This window comes from Bombus affinis, chromosome 16 (assembly GCF_024516045.1).
Source record: "Bombus affinis isolate iyBomAffi1 chromosome 16, iyBomAffi1.2, whole genome shotgun sequence".
In the NCBI taxonomy this organism is placed as follows: domain Eukaryota; kingdom Metazoa; phylum Arthropoda; class Insecta; order Hymenoptera; family Apidae; genus Bombus; species Bombus affinis.
Window position 1 is genome coordinate 3664851 of NC_066359.1, and position 19921 is coordinate 3684771.

At 40.7% G+C, this 19921-nt stretch overlaps 1 protein-coding gene and 1 long non-coding RNA gene across 4 annotated transcripts in view; one reads left to right on the forward strand and one right to left on the reverse strand.

The window, feature by feature from the left end:
- Window positions 1–1101: 1101 nt before the first annotated feature.
- Window positions 1102–19921, reverse strand: part of LOC126925919 (patched domain-containing protein 3) — a 40342-nt gene continuing 21522 nt past the window's right edge. Inside the window, exons 1-9 of one of the 3 annotated variants that reach the window (XM_050741931.1) lie at window positions 12863–13139; window positions 12284–12494; window positions 11792–11977; window positions 11268–11611; window positions 7888–8088; window positions 7680–7811; window positions 4996–5309; window positions 2905–4115; window positions 1102–2836 (exon numbers count right to left, since the gene is read on the reverse strand). In XM_050741931.1, the coding sequence (XP_050597888.1) occupies window positions 2707–2836; window positions 2905–4115; window positions 4996–5309; window positions 7680–7811; window positions 7888–8088; window positions 11268–11611; window positions 11792–11977; window positions 12284–12494; window positions 12863–13139 (3006 nt within the window). In that variant the 3' untranslated portion in view covers window positions 1102–2706. Of the gene's footprint in view, window positions 4116–4995; window positions 5310–7679; window positions 7812–7887; window positions 8089–11267; window positions 11612–11791; window positions 11988–12283; window positions 12495–12862; window positions 13140–19921 lie in introns of those variants that run through there. The other 2 variants (XM_050741932.1, XR_007714188.1) reach the window with 2 other exon arrangements.
- Window positions 8534–11506, forward strand: LOC126925920 (uncharacterized). The gene is made up of 2 exons (XR_007714189.1): window positions 8534–8676; window positions 11242–11506. It is a non-coding gene; the product is annotated as an uncharacterized LOC126925920 (long non-coding RNA).

Genomic DNA, 19921 nt, shown 5'->3' on the forward strand with positions numbered 1-19921 from the left:
TCGTGACACTGTTAATTTTTTCCTCATTGCTTCTACATTTTTCACAACTTTCCCATTACGTTCGTCGTGAATGATCCTGCTTCTACACCTCAGCACCTATAAAATTATGCTTGTTAGAAAGGTTATTAAAATTTCAGATACCTGAAGAGATACAAAAATCCTCTATTTTCTCCTTTTCGTGAAAAGGTGGATACTCAGCGATATTCTCCACCCAGTAACTGCTTCGAATTTGAGAAAAATGTGCGACGTCCCGTGTCGAATATCACGACAGTTTCAAGAGCGTGTGCACTGCGCAGTCTGGAGAAATTTTCTGGCCTCGTAAACATTGCTGTTCCTTCGGACAGCGATTCACTGTGTCTCGATAGCAGCGTTCCTTCGCGCGTACAGGAATCCCGAGGTAATCTCTGTTCCGATGGAAACCTTTGAAAATCGCCTGCTATCCGAGACGTCGTGAATGCAATATCCCAAAAGGGGCAAGTCGACTTTAAGCTCGGTGTTTCATGCATGGCCGAACTCGCCGGAGCAAATAAAAGAATACCTAGGGACAGGGATTCTTCCTTCAGCCAGCTATCTTCCTAGCCTCGTGCACGTTCCTTCCACTTTACGTTTCTCTCTACGTGCAAAATCATGCGACCGCATCCGTAATGGAAAAAGGGAAAATATAGATTTTTTTTCAAAATTTTCCATTTCGAAGTGCCATTTGTGATTTTGGTTAAAGGTTGCAGCAACCTATTGTATCGGCTGTCTGTGTAGAATCTATGTTCGCGTGGGATAAGCGTCTGCTGACTCAGTAACATCGACTGCTAGCAAGTCGCTCGGTGAAAGGTTGTGTTGTGGGTAAAGAAGCGAAGGATAAGTCGTTCCGGAGGTTCTGTTCCATGCTCACGGTAAATTGTCTGCAACTTCTCTGTAGCATTGTTTATTCGTTGAAAGATAAGACAAGATTTAAAGCGAACTTTTTACGTATTCATAGGATCTGGTGATTCTTTTTTTAACAAGTTAGTTGGGCATCCCGAGCTTCGTAAAAGGTCTCCCTCTTCCTCAAGTATTTTGCATGGAAAAGGAAGGACGAGAACACGGTTCCGGGAAACAACCATCAGGAAATCATTACCAGAATATATTTCGCTTACAAGAAGTTTCTCAATGGCAGCTGCCAGTCTATGACAATGCATAATATTCGCTGCACTCTCTCATTCACCAACACGCATACTCGTTTGTGCTATACAGAAAGAATTGTGCCGAACACGCAGCATGTATCGTTTATTTCATCCATTAAAAATCACGGAAGAATATATTTCCTTTGGAATAAATCGTCGTTGTCGAACGTATTTCTCTTTCGGAACTTTCTCTCGCTTTTCTTTAACATCTTCGCTCGTAAATTATATCTCTTCCGTAATACCCTTTTCTGTCTTAAATAATACATAATATATATAATAGTTTTTTTTTTTTTTCCTTTTTTTCAACAAAGTCGACAATTAATTTTTCAAGATTAGTTTTCTTGAATCGCTATAAAAAATTTGCTAAAATAAGAAGAGCAGAGTTCCCAGTAAAAATCGCAAATACAATACAAGTTGACTCGCAGTCGTACTCCACGTACGTGTCACACATTTGAAATCAGCGGCGTGATAGAATTATAAAAAAGAGAAACACCGGAGGAGAATCGGCCTCGGTTCGTTTCTCGATCGAACTAAAAAATTTCCACGATTCCGTTTGATTTCGTTTCGCCGTGACACGGCCGTGAAACGTCGTAAGCTACTTTGCAATTTCTTCTTTTCCTTTCTTCTTTATCGAGAACACATTTCATGGTAAGGCACGATCGATGGTTCTTCGAATCTTTTGCTTGAAAAATTGACTCTCCCTGCTATTGCATTTTGGTTTTGATTTCCATTGAGCAGATTCGTTATTATATTCTAACTGTAGATCGTGGAAGACCACTTTCGTCGTTTCCCACGATCCTCCACTGACTCGTGCACGGTAACTACCGTTGCCTGCTGGTACAGCTAGAAGCTACTAGTCTAAATAAAAGACTGTGGTCGAACTAGTATCGGAGAAGGAATTCGTTATCATGCATTCGGCTCAAGGTAAAAACGTATCAAATTCGCTGCTTCGATCAACGTCAGCCCGGATTTTCAAAGCTCGACCACGGTCAGTCTATCTTTCGTTTCTTCTAATAAAATAATCACGGGAAAAAAGACTGTTTAAAAATACCGGCTGACGTAATTCGATCTTAGAAGGTGCTATTTTTCTACCATACAGTTCCTCTGACAGTATCCTAGAGCTCACACTTGAAAAACGAGTCTCTTTGCTTATTTTACTTACTTACGAGTCTACACTCGAGTCTCCTTTCTAAGACGAACACGACTTGCAGAGACGTTCCTGAGAAGATTTCTTTCTTTCTTTCTTTCTTTCTTTCTTTCTTTCCTTCTTGTTAAATATACTGCTCCGGGGAAGAAAGCATATTCGCTGCTCTTCCAGCCACCGATTTGTATCTACAGCCACGAGCAAGTCTTTCAAGCCTGATTGCCAGGTTCCAAGAGAAATTCTCAAACAACGTGAACCGTATTTTCGACGACCGTCACACGACAGAAAAATTGGATTTCCCTCTGCAAGCCGTGCACAAGTTACACTCGTTCTCCGCTTCTTCGTACTCAAGGATAACGCGGGTCAGTCAGGTACCTCGACGAGTGATGCAGATTATGGTACGATCTACTTCTCCTGTGATCTCTGTGCAGCTGATTGGCCGGCCTGTGAGGTGTATAGGGACCCAGGTAAGATACCGTCCTGGTTGCTCGTCGCTCCTGATCGTTCTGAGTCTCTGGGGTCGTGGCAGAATAATCTGGAAAAGGAGTAGCTGACGGTGAAGAGGTCTGAAACTGAGACGTGCCATAGAGAACGCCTATGGACCTTCTCCAGACGTCGTGCCGCCTTTGGTTCTCTGGTTCCAGCTGGCCTTCCCTTCTTCTACTTTGGGAGGAGCCACTTTCCGTAGAGTTGCTGTCCTCGCTGGTGCCCAGACCAGGATCCCTGTCTTCGAAAGCGGCTAGACTGGTGGCGGGACTGTCCTGCAGACTTTTCGCGGGTGCAGAAGAATGATAGTAAGTGAGAGTCGGGTGTGGGATCACGTAAGGCTGCTGGAGTTTGCAATTCATATCCTTTTCCGGCACCTTCCGCTGTTGAGCCTTGTCCGAGTCGGTTTTCTCGTCTTTGTAGGACGACGGACCGAACAGAGAGAGCAGAACGGGTAGCAGGAACATGCCGTGCATGGCTCCTATGAATATCACCAGGAACACCATCTTGAAGAACACCATGAAGATGTAGGTACCTGCAAGCACTAAAGCTATGAGACCGAGGATCGTTGAAGTGGCTCCTTGCACTATCGGAAGACCGAGACTGTACAAGCTTTCCTTCACTCTGTCCTCCGCAGTCTTTTGTTTCGAGCTCATGTAGGCGTAGCAGATGTGAGCGGTGAAGTCGACGCTGAAGCCTATACACATGATGAGATTGATCATGGATATGCTATCCAGGTTCACGTCCCACAGAGCCATGTACCCGGCCACGCCTAACTCGATCGAGATAATACAGAAGGCTACCCAGAGGCAGCACAGGACGTTGGGGATGAAGATGAAGCTGATGAGCATCATTATGAGGGCGCCGAAGACCATGCACTGGATGCTGGTAGGCTTGACCAACTCGAACTGATCGAAGAACACGAAGTAAGGGTGGAAGACGCTGGCGTTCAACGAAGACTGGGCGCAAATCCGACGCAGTTCTTTCACCATGTCTTTCTCTTGGTTAGTTCCACTGACGTTCACCGCCTGGATCAGAAATCTACTGGCGATGATGTGCTCTTCGGCCTGGTCAAACTTCACGTCCAGAGAGAAGCTAGTTTTGGGAGACAGCCAAGTGTCTTTCAACGCTTTGATGAAAGTTTTCTCGTCCTTGATTTCCACGTCGGTGGCGCTGTTATTGGCGTAGCTGAGGAAGCTTCTGAGCCAGCTCTCCGTGTATATGGGAGCGCTGCTGATGTACTTGCTGGCTTCCAGGGACCTGGTCAGATTTTCCATTTGCGCTTGAATCACCGGATCGCTGTAGTCGTATTTTCCGCTCACTACAACCTGAAACAAAAGTGACAAAAGTCTTTATAGAGCCTCGCAACAACTGGTTCATGAAACTCGTCAGCGAATATCGGCGGAATTATTTAATTTCAGACCAGGAAACTTCCTTCGTCTTTTGCTCGCCATTTACTCGCGATCTAAAGATATTGAACACGCGGAATGAGGTATGAAATTATGAAGAGCGGTTTCTATGAACTTGAAAGTCCTCCTATAGCCCGGACGGCAATTAAGTGTCTTCCAGCCACGCCTAGTTCGCCAGAAACTAGCAATTACGGGGTTCCGGAGCAGAGAATGCGGCACTCTCGACGTTCTAGCAAACGTCCTCTGGATTGAACCAGAAAAATCGCGACAGCACCGTGTGACGCAACGCCAGTCACTTTTCTTCGACGCAGTGAAGCCGAGAGAAAGCTACCCACGTGACATAATTGCGTGTAGCGAGTTACTCGCGGGTTGATGAATCTTCGGAGGTTTGTCGCGGTTCCTGGACCTCTTGGCTAGAAACACTTTCTCCTTCTCTGCCCTCAAAAATCTCTTCGATTAAAAAACGAATCCCAAACAAACACCTAGCCAAACCAACGATTTTCAACCTTTTCTTGTTACAACGTAAAATACTACAGCTAATACTAAAGATACATTATATTTTATTATCTTATTATTATTTAAATTTATTATTCAAATCTATTATATCTCAATATTCAGGACATTCACGCTGGACCTGTATGTTTTCGTTATTCCTATTCGTCGATATAGTAGAAAACAAATAAGACAATGTCTCTGTGTCAAAATAGTACGATACTGCGTGCCTCAAAAATGACAAAAATCGCGAATCTGCGCCAGAATCTGCTACTTTTCAGATAACAATCGCCTGTATTCTATCTACCTGTATTCTATACGGAAATTCCCGGAAGTAGTAGTCCTGCCGGTCGTAGAAAGTGATCGAGTAGGAGTCGTTCTTGGAGAGCTTGCGACGGTCCAAGCCCTCCTGAAGAGTCGTCAGGCCGTAAAGAGCGCCAGCAAGGTAACAGGCGAATATCAGGATGACGATGACCTTGACGGGTCTGCAATTCAGCGCGACAGCCAGATAATCCCTGAACCAACTCATGCAGCCGTGCTCCGGGTTATCGATGGGGTTGTATGGATCGTCCGGATCTACCCCTCCACTGCACAGTGCTCTATAGAGCCAGGATCTGTTCGCTGAAAAACAAAATAACATTCGTTCGTCGTTAGTTCGCTGATTCAAGTGGAAAGGGGTGGTTGTGGTATATCACGCGATCGCTCTTTTCACGAGAATCTGTTGCATTGTCTTCTACTATGAATCCCGTACACATTGTGAGAAAAAGAATGTACGGAGTCATTGTTTAGCGGGAACAAAGCCAGAGGAGAACGACGGTACAATGTCACGCGCCAAAACGACAATGAACATTATGATATACAAAGAGTCGCATTAATACGCCGAGCACGCGTTCCTGATCGGGACAATCGATTTCCAAGATGCGTTGACCACGCGAGTCCGCCACCTTTCTTGCTTACCGATTGATTACCAATTCTACTCGATCGAGTCACGATACCAATTATTAATGATAAATTCCAACGACCTTAAACCTTTGAGACCTAGCCACGCGTGAAGATAAAAGCAACGTTCGCCGTGTAAATTATATTTGCGTCGATGGTGCGTGTAACCACCTTGAAATGGCACTTTCACCGCGTTTTCCAGCCGATGGTGCACGAGTGATCGCGGAAATGAGCAAATACCGTTTGCCGCTTTTCACAAACCATCGAAAGCGGCAAGAAAAGGGGAAAACTGGAATATGCAAAACGCAGATCGTGCAAAAATATGCAAGACGGTATTGTTTATAACTGTTGACAATGCCTCGGGAGAAAGTGACGAGGTTACATAACGCAGCGGTGATCTAACGAATTAGCGACGGTCTAACGTAACCTGGTAGGTACGCATTTCTCGCGTAACCGGCGGCTACCACCGGACATCTGGCGTCTCGTCGGTTTCTCATCGAATTGACAAGAACCAAAGGGAGTACACAGACGAAGTAACTCGATTCGGATCACAAGACGATCGATTTCCAATTTTGCCAATTACAGCTACACGCTATTTCTAAAGTGATTTGTCGATTCGTAACCGGTGCAAGGGATAGCAAGGGACTTGCCGGTGCATCGAGCTACAATTTCTAAATGATTTTAGAGACTCGACGACGGTTGGTCAGGATCTTCCGGCTTTCACGATCGAAATCGCCGGCGATTTACAACGACCTTTCTCTCGCACTGATCATGTACCAACTTTTCACGATCAAACGGTATTCGCGAGAAGATTTTAGTTAAAAGAAAAGAAAGGTCTGTTCTAAGAGAATTTTTAGAACGGTCGCCTTTCGTAGAATGGAAATAAGAATAAAGCAGCGTTGGTGTAATGGCCCCAAGAGTCCGGGGTCCGGCCGGCCGCTGCTTAGCATAGAAAGTTCCGCGGCAAGCGGCAAATAAATGAAAGTTCAAATAAAACCAACGAATGATACGTTCGACGAGGCTTTGCCCGTGAAAGTATTCCGGGTAACGTCTTCTTTGGCGATTTAACGATCCCTGTTACCATCGCCGAGCACGTGTAAGTAAACAGGATGGTTACATCGGATGTAGTAACCGAAATAAGTCGCAAACGATCGTCGAACTCTTACTTTTACCGACCACCGCGGATTCTTCAGTGGTTACGTAACAAGAAAATGCGTGTGTATCCATTTGCAGCTCCATTTCTCGCTCTCACAGCGTCGCAGCTTCTTCGAATGTTAGTCCTGAATCTCATTCGACCAGTTTCGCTTGCTTCTTTCTTTCCTTCTTTTTTTTTCTTTTTTTATTTGAAATTAGAAATTTCGGATTAGACATTCTTCTCAGAATCAGTCTTCAGTTGTGGATAGAAGAAAGTTTAAAACTAATATTCGAGTATAAGTAAACTTCGCGGTTAAACATTTTGTCTCTACCAACGCTCGTCTATTATATTATAATTCAGTTTTGCAAAATTACAGCGTTTTTTCCAGAGCTGCATTTACCGTGAGACGCGTTAGGAGCAAGAAGCTGACATCTCGCTCCCTGTTTGGCCACGTTTAAGAACCGCGTTGCGCGTCTAGAGCTTCCAGAAGTATAAACGTGGCCCTGGTTTCTTCCTCCTTTAACCTTTTAACACGTTGACTGCCACGCGTGTTTTCACCGAAATCTCCGTCAGGCCACGCGTGCCGCAGTACCAAGCGTTCTCTGCTATTTTAATAATGCGAGTAAATAGTTTTTTTAATAAACCATTTTCGTATTACTTTTATAACAATTCAGTAGTTTTATTATTTCCTCTAGAATATCTTCTCAAATACCTACGATGATCCTTGGCAAGTAGTCAAATAAGCGTCACCCGAATACGGATGACGCGGCCCTACCGGAAACTTTGCTGTGGCAATCAACGTGTTAAGCTTTCTTTCGGCCATCATCGCGCTAGAGGTCGCGGAACGTAGAGATCAGGGTATTACTTTGCAAGTTAACACGTTCGAACAAAGAGAAATATGAGCAACAGAGACTTACAGGATTTGGACAGAGGCTGCACCTTGCAACACAATACGCTGTGCAGGTTCTTCTGCTCGCAGTAACCGCTAATGGCTACGCAACCCGTGAAGAAGGTCAGGTGGAAGACAAAGGTGAAGACCACGGCGAATCCTGAGGCAAACAAAGTAACAGATCATCCATTTAACCTTGGAGTTATTGGCGTTTAGATAAATCGCGTGCTACGAACCTGAATAAATACAGAAGATCTGAACCGAGGGGAAAGGCGAGAGAATGCCAATGAAAAAAGATATCATGTCAGTGAGCGAAGTGATAGTGATGGAGACAGCAGCTTCGCTGAGAGTCGCAGCCATTCTTTCAGGCACCGGTTTCATTATACTGGTTCGTCTCCAGGCCGCCAACATGACGAACGTGTCGTCGATTCCGATACCTGCAAACAATCCGATCGATCAGTTCGATTAATTGGAAGTAGCGTCAGGCCGCTTGGTTGTAAATTAATATGAACGAGAGAGAAGAAAAAGAAAAGAAGATACAATGTGACACAGCTGAGTCATTGTGGGAGCGATTTGTCGGCGCAAACACCCCTTCGGTCGGTATAAAAACGACCACAGTGCCATTAGCGTGATAACAAGGCGGCAGTTAATGCGTCGAGTGAATCAGAATGGCTGGCTTATTCGTGATTCAGCCTGTCTACATTTGGACGACGATTTATAACCGCTAATAAACGCATTTATTCAATTTCAAGCAAGGACGACCAATTTCCACACCATTTCCCGCGTTACCATCCAAACTTTTCCATCGAACCATCTTTCGTTCGATGAATTTCTGTCGGAAATTCATGCTTCTGTCGTTTCGTGCTCACCTCATTGCGTTTAACATTGCATTTCAGTGAGTTACTGGCCGATTGAACGCGACACATATATTTAAGGAGTGGAACATAGTAAATTTCCATCGCTTATCGTAATATTCCAACCAAATACATCGTTTGTTTTGGCAATTACATCCTTAGCTGTGCTTGGTAAGTTCCTTCCATTCTTACTTGCTTTATATTAAAATATTCCTTTTCAACAGTTGAGCGAAAGTAAAGTTAAAATTGAGAGGTCGATAGAAATGTACTCGTTACGTAAGCTGCATTTGTTTTTCACCAGTTCATTAAACAATACCAGCCGTTGTACAAGTGTTTCCATTATTATACTGATTGCTATGAGAAATATTTATCTGGTGGATTAAAAAGAACGTCGGATTAATCGAAAGAATCAACAACAACAGGCGTAATTACAATTAATCAAAGATTGTGTATACTGGGGAAAGCAACCGAGTCGTAACGCAATGATCATTGACGAAATTGTTGCAAAACACTGTTTAACAGCCCTCCCCGATTCGATCGGCTGGCCACAGATCAGGGAAACAGGCTGGAATCGGCGGGCACCGGGTGATTTGCGTGAAAAGCGGAAGCCGCTGTCGCGACTTTTCCCTTCCGTCGTTACGCTCGTATGCACCAGCCACCAGGCAACCACGATCATTGCACACGTCCGACCGGATCATTGAGAAATCTTTCTTCTTTCTTTTCGAATTACCAGAACGCCAATTCTTATTGGAAATGTAAACATACAAAATCCGTAGGATCCATTTAATATGGGAAAAAATATATAAAATATCCAAAGCATAGTTCTCGTAAACTATCCAAGTATTCAAAAATGACCAAAGTATACGAAAATATTGAAAATATAGCATTCAAAAATATCCAGAGTATTCAAAAATATTCAGAGTATTCAAAAATATCCAGAGTATTCAAAAATATCCAGAGTATTCAAAAATATCCAGAGTATTCAAAAATATCCAGAGTATTCAAAAATATCCAGAGTATTCAAAAATATCCAGAGTATTCAAAAATATCCAGAGTATTCAAAAATATCCAGAGTATTCAAAAATATCCAGAGTATTCAAAAATATCCAGAGTATTCAAAAATATCCAGAGTATTCAAAAATATCCAGAGTATTCAAAAATATCCAGAGTATTCAAAAATATCCAGAGTATTCAAAAATATCCAGAGTATTCAAAAATATCCAGAGTATTCAAAAATATCCAGAGTATTCAAAAATATCCAGAGTATTCAAAAATATCCAGAGTATTCAAAAATATCCAGAGTATTCAAAAATATCCAGAGTATTCAAAAATATCCAGAGTATTCAAAAATATCCAGAGTATTCAAAAATATCCAGAGTATTCAAAAATATCCAGAGTATTCGCTAGTGTCCAGAGTATTCGCTAGTGTCCAGAGTATTCGCTAGTGTCCAGAGTATTCGCTAGTGTCCAAAGTATTCGCTAGTGTCCAAAGTATTCGCTAGTGTCCAAAGCATTCGCAAGTATCAAAAGTATCCGTAATATTATAAATATAAAAATATGTTATAAGTAATCAAAGAAGTTAGAAGGTATCGAAAAGCATCAGAAGTATTCAAAAGTACCCAAAGGTATCACAAATACTCGAAAGTATCCAAAGTATCCAAAAAGTTCAAAGTTCGTCTGCCATTTCCGGGATCGATACTATGTCATCATGAAGAGTATGTGAGTCACATTGAGCTGTGGTTTCATTCGCACTTATTATTCTGAGAATTCGCACAACAATGAGTCGCTCATGAATCATTCACTCCGTATAACATTAAGATTGCAGTTCTTCCGACAATCTGGCAAATTCAAATTACAACGAACATAAGTCGCGACTTTTTTGATCCGATTAAGAATTCTATAGGGCTCGAGTTGGCTATTCTTGGCGTTCTAGGTGCTATCGTAATTTTCTCAGTATTATGCGAACCGCTATGACATAGAATCTATTTAACCTACATTAGACAGCTTGTATCGCAAACGAAAGAGCACCGAACGCCAATAAAGAGCGAAACGTTACTCTTTTGTCAGAATTCTATATATTCATCTGCCGATGTATCTACATCCAAAGAATACTAATCAAGTACCATTCTATGATCTTGCTCCATCCTAGCAGAGGAAAGTTACGCGCTTCTTTCTTTAACGCTTCGTGTATTGAATTATCAGGACATTCGGTAAATAATGCAATATTTTTCAACAGCTGAGTCTAAAAGGAATAACATAGCCATTATTACGTTAGCGGAAATTTGAATACATAATTTGACAAAAGTGGTAGAGAAATTTTTTATCATAGATCAAACGTTACACAACTGATACATTTTTCTGTTTGTCCAATATAAGAAAACAAACTGTCGTTAGATGAGAGCTATGTAAGAGTATGTAAATAAATTAATATAATATAGAATATAATAAATAGTAAATAAATATAAATAAAGCAACTGCGTAACTTATGGAACCACCTAATATTTCGTTCCTCTTACACTTTCACTCCGGAAATTCAATGTTTAGGTGTACCCTGAAGAAGCGAACTGTAACGTTCGCGAAGCGTTAACGCAAGAATACCACTCATAATACAATCGTCTTCGTAAAAGTCAAGAGCATGACATCCATCGATCATCACGAGAGCTTCAAATCTAAAATATCTGTCTCCTACATTTTATCAAATTTATGATCTTATATTATATCGCTACTTTGCCTTAGGGCGAGCCATATTCGCGTCCACTCACCGATCATGAGGAACGGTGCAGCCAGATTCAACCCGATGAAGTCGACACCCAGGTATATGCAGAGACCAAACGCCGCCACAGTGGCCATTGCCGCAGAGACGTTTCCAAGAAGTCCCAACCAGGGCTTGCTGCGTACCCAATCGGTCATCATGCACGTCACCACAGAGAACAGAGCCATTAGGATAAACGTGCTCGAGAAATAAGGTACTATGGTCTTGGTGTTCTCCTCCAGCTCCAGTTCCAAGGTCCTAGAAGCGAACCTGGCGGTAGCGATGTGCTTGAACACGTTGTCCTCCTCCACTTGCCTCAGCGTCTCTAGAAACGCTTCTTCCCAGGCTGCTCCGCTATTTTCAAGATGCAAAGGATTTTAAATATACAGTGTGAATCATAAGATTAGAGTATTTCGTACGCTCGCGATTTTGCCAATTTCTTACGTTCTCTTCTACAGTTTTAAAATGTTTGTAATATATTTAACAGTAGCAAGTGAGTACGTATGTAACGTAGAAGCTTGGACAGGAACTTACATCGCATCCTGGCGAGCATTGTCAGCTGTGAGAAAGTAGGCCAGCTGCATGGAGGGTACAGACTCGATGATCAGGTCCTCGTTGATCACGCTACCTCCAAAATAGACTGGTAACAGGTGAATGTCCCAAGTGATGGGGTTCAATGTCACAGGGAACGTCAGGTTCAGCTCCCTCTTTTCCACATCCCTGCAAAGTGCTACCGACTACTTAGACCCTCAAACACACGGATCAGTCTTAAAAATATTCTTTTAAATATTGTTTTTCACGAAAGATGACAAAGTATGCGATTGTATCTTCCTGATTTAAAAAATATCTCGAGCTTGTATAAAGTATGAACAATTGTTATTAGTGTAGATAATTTTCCGTTTCAATTTTAGGTTCAACATTTTCTTAGAACATTGTAGATCTTTCTGGCATGTTAAAAATACGTAAAAATCTGTTGCTTAATGAAATTAATAATTAACAATGCCACGATTCTAGCAATATACTTACTCTATGACATGATGTAGGTCCAGAATGTCGTTGTTGAAGCAAGTGTCCAACCATTTGGCACAAATCTGACTATAACTGAACTCCTCCCCTTCGTAGGTAGCTTTCGTGTTCCTGATCATCTTGTCCAGCTGTCTGAGTTCGTCGAACACTGCTGTTCTCAGCAGATTATCGTTTCCATCCTTGGACGTGATGATCACATGGCCGAATCGACCTATTTAAATCGACAAATATTACACGAATACGTTCGCGAGTAATTAAAATTCGTATGAACAGCGATTTGGTAGGGAGATTGAGGAAAAAAGAATTTAAAAAGTAAAATGTGTAAGGGAACCACGCGAATCGTTTCAGTCAGCAGTTGATTAACAATGACTCGATGAAACGTGAAAGTTCTCAGACCATACAACAACAAACTATACTCTGCACAGCAGGTTAATTCACGCAGTATGAAATTACACACAATACAAACAAGAAAAAAGAGAAGTCGATGCACTTTCTCCTTGAACTTCGCCGACGACGTATTTTATAAAAAGTAGCCGTGAATTGACTAACGTCGGTGTTTCTTCTTAAACTCTGACTCACCTGGCCTGGTAATGCGACCCAGGTTAAATTTGTGGCTGTAATTGACCTTAAAGTATTGCTCGACGATCGCCCTCTCCATTTTGCTTGGCCCATTTGTCGGAGAAAACAGATACTCTGGATCTATCTCGTAATGGATTCTCTGGTATCCAGTGAAGCAGATGCAGGCAACGAGAACCGGAACTATCACGAAGTAGCCGGGATGACGGCCGACCACCAGACCCAGTTTGTGAAATGCCCGGTTTAGGAAATCGTCCACGCATGTCAGATTGTTCCACATCTAGGCAAGGCATTGACAAAGCTACTTTACTTTATATTTATTTCATGTATTTATATAAATATATTTATTTATATATTCTATATTATTATATATCTATTTATTTATTTATTTTATATTATGTTTATATACACTGTACCATGTAAATATATTTTTTCTCATTGTATCTTTTTTTTTTTAATTTCATCATATAGTCTTATACGGAGTAGTCAATGCATTTTTCTTATCCCTTGCAAGTAAATACCAATGAATTTTAACCAATTTATGAATTAATTTAATTAAATAACCAATTAATTTAGAAACTGTTACAAGTTACAACATATCATCTATTACAATAATCCAACTATATATACCCTGCACTGTGTATAAATATAAACTATATACATACATACAGGGTGGCCATTTATGTAAGGCTACCTAAACGTCTCTTTCATTCAGTTGTGATAATGGAAAACCATTATCTTACCTTATTACCATTATTACCATATAAACCTTAAATCATTATTACCTTACATGTAATTTAAATGGTATCTAAGAATTTCAGGAAAAACAAGCTTGCAGAACACAAATATTCTTACAGGACGTAAGTCCCTTGATGCAGGACGTTCAAACTGCTTATAGAATATTTTTTACATCATCACGACACGAACAGATATTCAGGTGAACTTGTTTAAAAATGGCCCCACTTGTGTGGTATATAACCAGAGCAGGGACCATTGGATAATTCTATTCACAATACAGAGAAACAATAAAGACGCCTCGAATTTACTTTGTAAATATAGTATTCTACCTTCGCGTTGTGGAAACCGTATAAAACGGCGGAAGTACCATCAGCAAAGAAATAACGTTCGTAACCTGTCCATTCTATTATAGTTGAACGAGTTGTACATACAGTTGAAGATTGTCATAGCGGTTAACAGTAGTTCCGAAGGAACTGGTTCTCAGACGTGCACGGAGATAGCGATCGATCAACGTTGTTTGAAATTTATGACATAATTGCCATAACTGCAGAGCGGTGCTGTCAGAAAACCGGGAAAAACGATAGAAAGTGGAGCGAATTGTTTGTTGCAGCGCAATCAACGAATACGAATATTAACGACAGACTATTTCGCAATTTTGGGGCAAGAAATTAGGAAGAAATAAGTGGAAAAAAGAGCGTAACGCAACGTTTAAAGGAATATTCCGAATGCCTGAGTACTATTACGATCTCCGATCAGCCATGGCGAAATTACAGGTTGCGAATGTAACTCCATTGAAACGGGTACTCGTTGTAATCGATGCTTTTTACATGAGAACATGATCTACTCTCGCGTAAGCGATTTCTGAAAGAAGCAGCAAGAAACGTTAACAATACAGAGAAAGGTGTAATTAAGAGTACTTTAAGACAGTTTGAGATCGATACAAAGTCGTCGTTCAATTTTTACTAATTTTTCTAATTAAGGAAGCTTAAAAGGGCAAAGGTATAATTAATTTGTCTATTTCACACGGGCAGAGCAAATTTAAGATTCAATGAGTTGTATTTTATTTGATTTTCACGATCGGCTCTTCGTAATTTTCGAAAGATCTCTCGTCGCAATATCGAGATATTGAAGATATTCAAACGTTGCTAGTCTCAATAGCAGCTGTATTTCTGGTGTCCTACAAAACTTTGTCAACTTGTAAGCTACTTTCGAAAGGATCTTATAAATTATCCTCGTTTTCAACTGTGTCATATTAAAATATTCATTTCTTTCTCTTTTTTTATTTTTCTCCATTTTTCCCTATTTTACTTTGCATTATTTACAATTTACTCCTTGGCATACTCCAACTTAATTTTACTGTTCTGAGCCTGTCGAGCGACCGGTTACAAAATTTAATTTAAAATCGTACGTTCATCGTTATTTCCTCCGTTCGTCTAACTTCATGTAAATTCTCATACTAACAACAACTGAGAAACTGATTAATCAGAAAATACAAGAATTTTCACAAAGTTAGATGGACAAAAGAAATAACGATGGACGTACAATTCCAAGTTAAATTTTGAAGCCGGTCATTTGACCAGACCTGGCAAGGTTAGTGTTAAGAAAATAAACCAGTGGAGCGAAGGATTAGGCGGATTGAAAAAGAGAAACAGAATGTTTGACAAGACGAATAAAAAATTACGTAGACGATTGTTATTGTGCTCGTGACGCAATGGAAAAGCACACTTAGTGCAATAACGCAGACATCCGTCTCTGCTTAAGTAGCCAGTCGTGTCTCAAACTCGAGTTCAATTTTAGCGATGAAAATCGCACACATCCGTTCTTCGCTCTTTGGCCCAACCAAACTACCACCACCGCCGCACGAAATTCACATTCACTGCGCATTATCGTCATCATCGTCATCCTCCTTGTAACATAGCCGAAAAAGACAAAACAGGGGTATATTAAAAATTCTAAATGAAAAGTGGGTTAAGCGAATTCGACCAAAGCGTCATTGAAAAACAGGGCGTAAAAATGACGCACGAAACTTGACCTAGATCGGCACAATACGCGTTTAGCATAGCGAAATGATCGTCGGCTGTCGATTCTTCGGATTCGGAACGGGATCGCGGTAAGTCTGGTTCAAGATCGAAGAAACGGACCGTCACTGTTTTCTGGGAAGCTCGTCGACTCGCAACTCGCCTTACGTCAGATTCTGACCAGCGAAAAACACAAACACTGCTCCTGCCAGAGCGTCGACCTCCGCAGTCAGCTGACCAAACTCTTCGATGAAAGTTCTTGCAATAATGGAAAGTCTATTGAAAAAATATTCTGAGAAATCTCATCAAAACTTTTAATCGAATTCTAAAAGACGCTAAAATCGACCGAATCAACTGGAACTGCTTCAATGCGAACTCTGGAGCCACGGTGTATTAAGTCACGCTTATCAAACTTTAGACCAGAGACGTCGAGCTTATCATTTTTACGTTATTATATTAAATCAAAGTGCAACTCAAAGTTTACCTAAACTTGGGAAATTTATTTACTTCAAAAATCTCTTTATCAAAGTAAGAATTCAGTTCAAAGTTAATGAGAGTTCAACTCGCGTTTAACCAGTCAACTGTTGCCACCTCTTTGAAAAGAGGGCACCTGGAATGCGTGGCAAAGAGTAAACGATGACGAGTATACTCGTCGAACACAGAGTATGCGTGGCTGTTATAATATAGAATTAAGTCGTAACGAAATGACTGTTTTATTTTATAACTCACTGGGCTCGTCATAACACAAAATATTGCAATTTCTCAACGACGAGTATACTCGTCAGAAATAGCTAACTGGTTGACCGAAGCTTGGAAAATTTATTTATTCGCGAGGATCGATTTATCGAGTTTCTTAAGTTCACAAACTACGTTTGCGTCTGATTGAACCTGATCCGAGTCAAATTTAATAGAAACTTGAAAAATTCATTTCTCCGACTTTCTTCTTGTTTCTACCGTGCCGCGAAAAAGAAATTACGTAACACCACGAAGCTTGCTTTCCAAATAATGTCAAAGCTTCACCGACTGGTTTCTAGCCGTGTGAAAGTTGCGCAATCGTTGTTAATTAGCCTGATTAGAGCGCGATTACGTCGACCAAGTTACGATTTCATTGGACAGCTGGAACAAAAGGTTGGCTCGATTGTTACGCGACTGTTATCCAATCGCTGCAGATCGAATAAGGAGCTGTGTTACCCAATGACCGGTCGACCGACTACTTTCTCTGTGACGAGAGAGGAGAAAGATGGCCATCCAGATCGTGAGATCTGCGTACACCACGCTTCGAAACCACGTCATCGAATCACCGATGGAAAAACCAGCTGGAATCGAGTGCAAGTGGTTTTAGAAAGTCGTTCACGCTCGAATCCTACCGTGTCCGGAGCCAATGTCCTTCCGTTTCTACGGATAACCGCGTCCACGTAGCTTTCCAATCTTATCCGTGAAATCTGCCATCTTATTTCCATTCAAATCACGGTTTCCGTAATTATGCGGTCTAGTGACACTTCCCCATTTTCACTCTTCCACTCAAATCTCAACGATGATGACAAATTTTCTTGAAAATTTGCGCTTAATGTTCTCGCGTGATCTGTCAAAAGGATTAGCTTTGCCTCTAGGCTATTTATCGCTACTACTCCAAATTTTCTCAAATAACGTTTCTCCCAATCTCCTGTGGTTCGATGTGGCCGCTTCTAAGACCATCTTCTTCGTCACTTTAGTACAATCTTCAGTTACGTGACACCCGTTGCGTCATAGGATTGCGTATTTTAGAAATTTCGAAAGAAGATATAGACGACACCGAAAACAACAACATACAACGTTAAGTAGAGAAGTATGTCTTCTTTGAAAAGAATTAGAGTATGAAACGTTATATAGACGAGATCCTGGGAAAGAGACTAAACGTGCACAAGAGCCAGCGAGAAAGGGTAGGAGGAGGCACTAGACAGATGAGACAGATGAGATGTTAAGGAAGAATGCACGGTATAGGGTTACGGTAGCCTGTATGGGGGCTGATGATCCAGAAAGAACGAGCTTCTTCCTGAAGAAACAATGACGAGGACATTGATCCAGAGAATGTAAGAGGAGACCCTGATCTAGAGCTACCGGTCTATCCAACCACTCCAGTGTTACATGATCTTTTAAACTACCGTAATGCTTCTTTAATCCTGCCACTTTTTGTTCGTCTGCTGAGAAATACGAAAAACTAGACTGCGGTCTTTTATGCAAATTTATATTTTTATTCGCACGATTAAAGGTTAAATTAGTACTTGGAATTAACGTGTTGTTTTTTGGAATTAGATGCGTTTTTTTTTTTTTACTATTGAGCGTCATAACGAGAACTCTATTTTAGGTATTCTACACGTATTTATATTTTGTAGCTTTGTACGTACGTATTGTATTTTATAGTTGTGTAGATCGTGTGCATAGTGTGCACATCACAGATGCATGAAAATCCGTGATATAATGAACAATTGGATAATCCATTAGCAGCTACGAATAATACAATTGTGTGACTTTTCTTTGTTAGTCTTATACGAAGGCTGAAGAAGTTTGTCCAAATTTGGTTTGGATTAGCTCACATTAAAAATCAGGTCAGGTTCCCATAATAAAATTTTCCTCTGTAGATTCTTAGGTAATGTTAGAAAGTCATTCCCATGTAAATTTCGTAGGGAATTCGTAGGACTGACCTTATCTAGGCTTAATCATAGAACCTTAATCAATTAACCTTGGTTCTTAACTATCCCTTCCTCTATACGTGCACGCTATTAAAAATCCCACGTTTTTAACAGGTTTAGTAACATGTTTTCCATTCTGGCCTTTTCCCCACGTGTGAAACAGCCCGATAAACTTGCACCGGATTGCCCAATTGACCAGAATGTGGATTGACCAACCGGTGTGGTAATATATTGAATAATAATCGTTGGTTTAAGTCACAATGTCGACAGCGATAAAATAGTTGAGCGTATCAAAGGATTCTCAAACTTTCAACGCGACAAATTAATCGAAACAGTCTGTGGCTCGTAACGCAATTGAAGTAGATAACCTCCAAGAGAGATGATTTTTTACAACGAGGAAGCAAGAAACTGTGTGTCATAACCCTTCCGAAATTAAATTAATTAAATTAATAACCTTATCTTTATTGCTGCCATTCAGACTGTACTTCGCGTCGATAGTATCATAACCTAACTTTTATCAACTTAACCTTTTATGTACAAGATATTTCATAATAAGTAGGCAATACATAAGGATCGATATTGTCATAACCTAACATTTATCAACTTAACCTTCTATATACAAGATGTTTCATAAGTAGGCAATACTTAAGAACCCATAGTCTCATAACCTAACATTTATCAACTTAATCTTCTACGTACAAGATGTTTCATAATAAGTAGGCAATACATAAGGGTCGATATTGTCATAACCTAACTTTTATCAACTTAACCTTCTATGTACAAAATGCTTCATAATAAATAGACAATACTGAAGGGCCGGATTCAGCAACTGAAAACGATAAGAAAGATTTGTATGAAACATGTGTGCTGTTTGTATACAATATAATTTTCTCTGTCACCACTAACAATCAGGATAAATGATCGTACTGTAAAAGATAGGACCACGTATATATATGCTTAAAATATATACCAAACCTAATTTCTTTTCAATCTTTCGATATACCAAAGCACAAATTATTACATTACTATCAGTCATTGCCGGGAAAAAAGCATCTCGAAAGCGTTAAATCGCGTGACGGTGTCTAAATGCGATTGTCTTGCATACTTTCACCAATTTTTTTGGCACTTTCGGTGAAACACTCGTTAGCTTCCGGTCGAAGTAATTACGGTCTACATGCATTTATATAATCTTAAGTTGCATGAAGAAGTATGAGGATAATAACGTGGTTTTTCCAGGACTAAGCGATCGACATTATCGAGTCTAAGCGAGTCAGTAGAATTTCGTGGTAATGAATGGTCGCTTGTAGAATGACTAGGATAATGGCAATGATCCCTCGTAACGCTATTTCATCTGAGATGCTAGTCACGCCAGGTTGTGATGGGAATGTCAAGTCGGTTTCGCTTCACAGGCCTTGTGCTCGAAATTTACAGCGTGCCGTGTCCCTATGTAACCATCGTTGCCCTTTAGAGAAATTTTATACTCTGAAATATTACAGTGCGCGACGTATTTGAATCCAGAGCTTCCAAGTATCTCAACGAATATTTAAAGTCTGACGAGACAAACATAATTGAGAACAGATTTCATATCTTAAACGATCGAGGGACAAAGGTCTAAACGTTAACGTTTAATCGTTTAA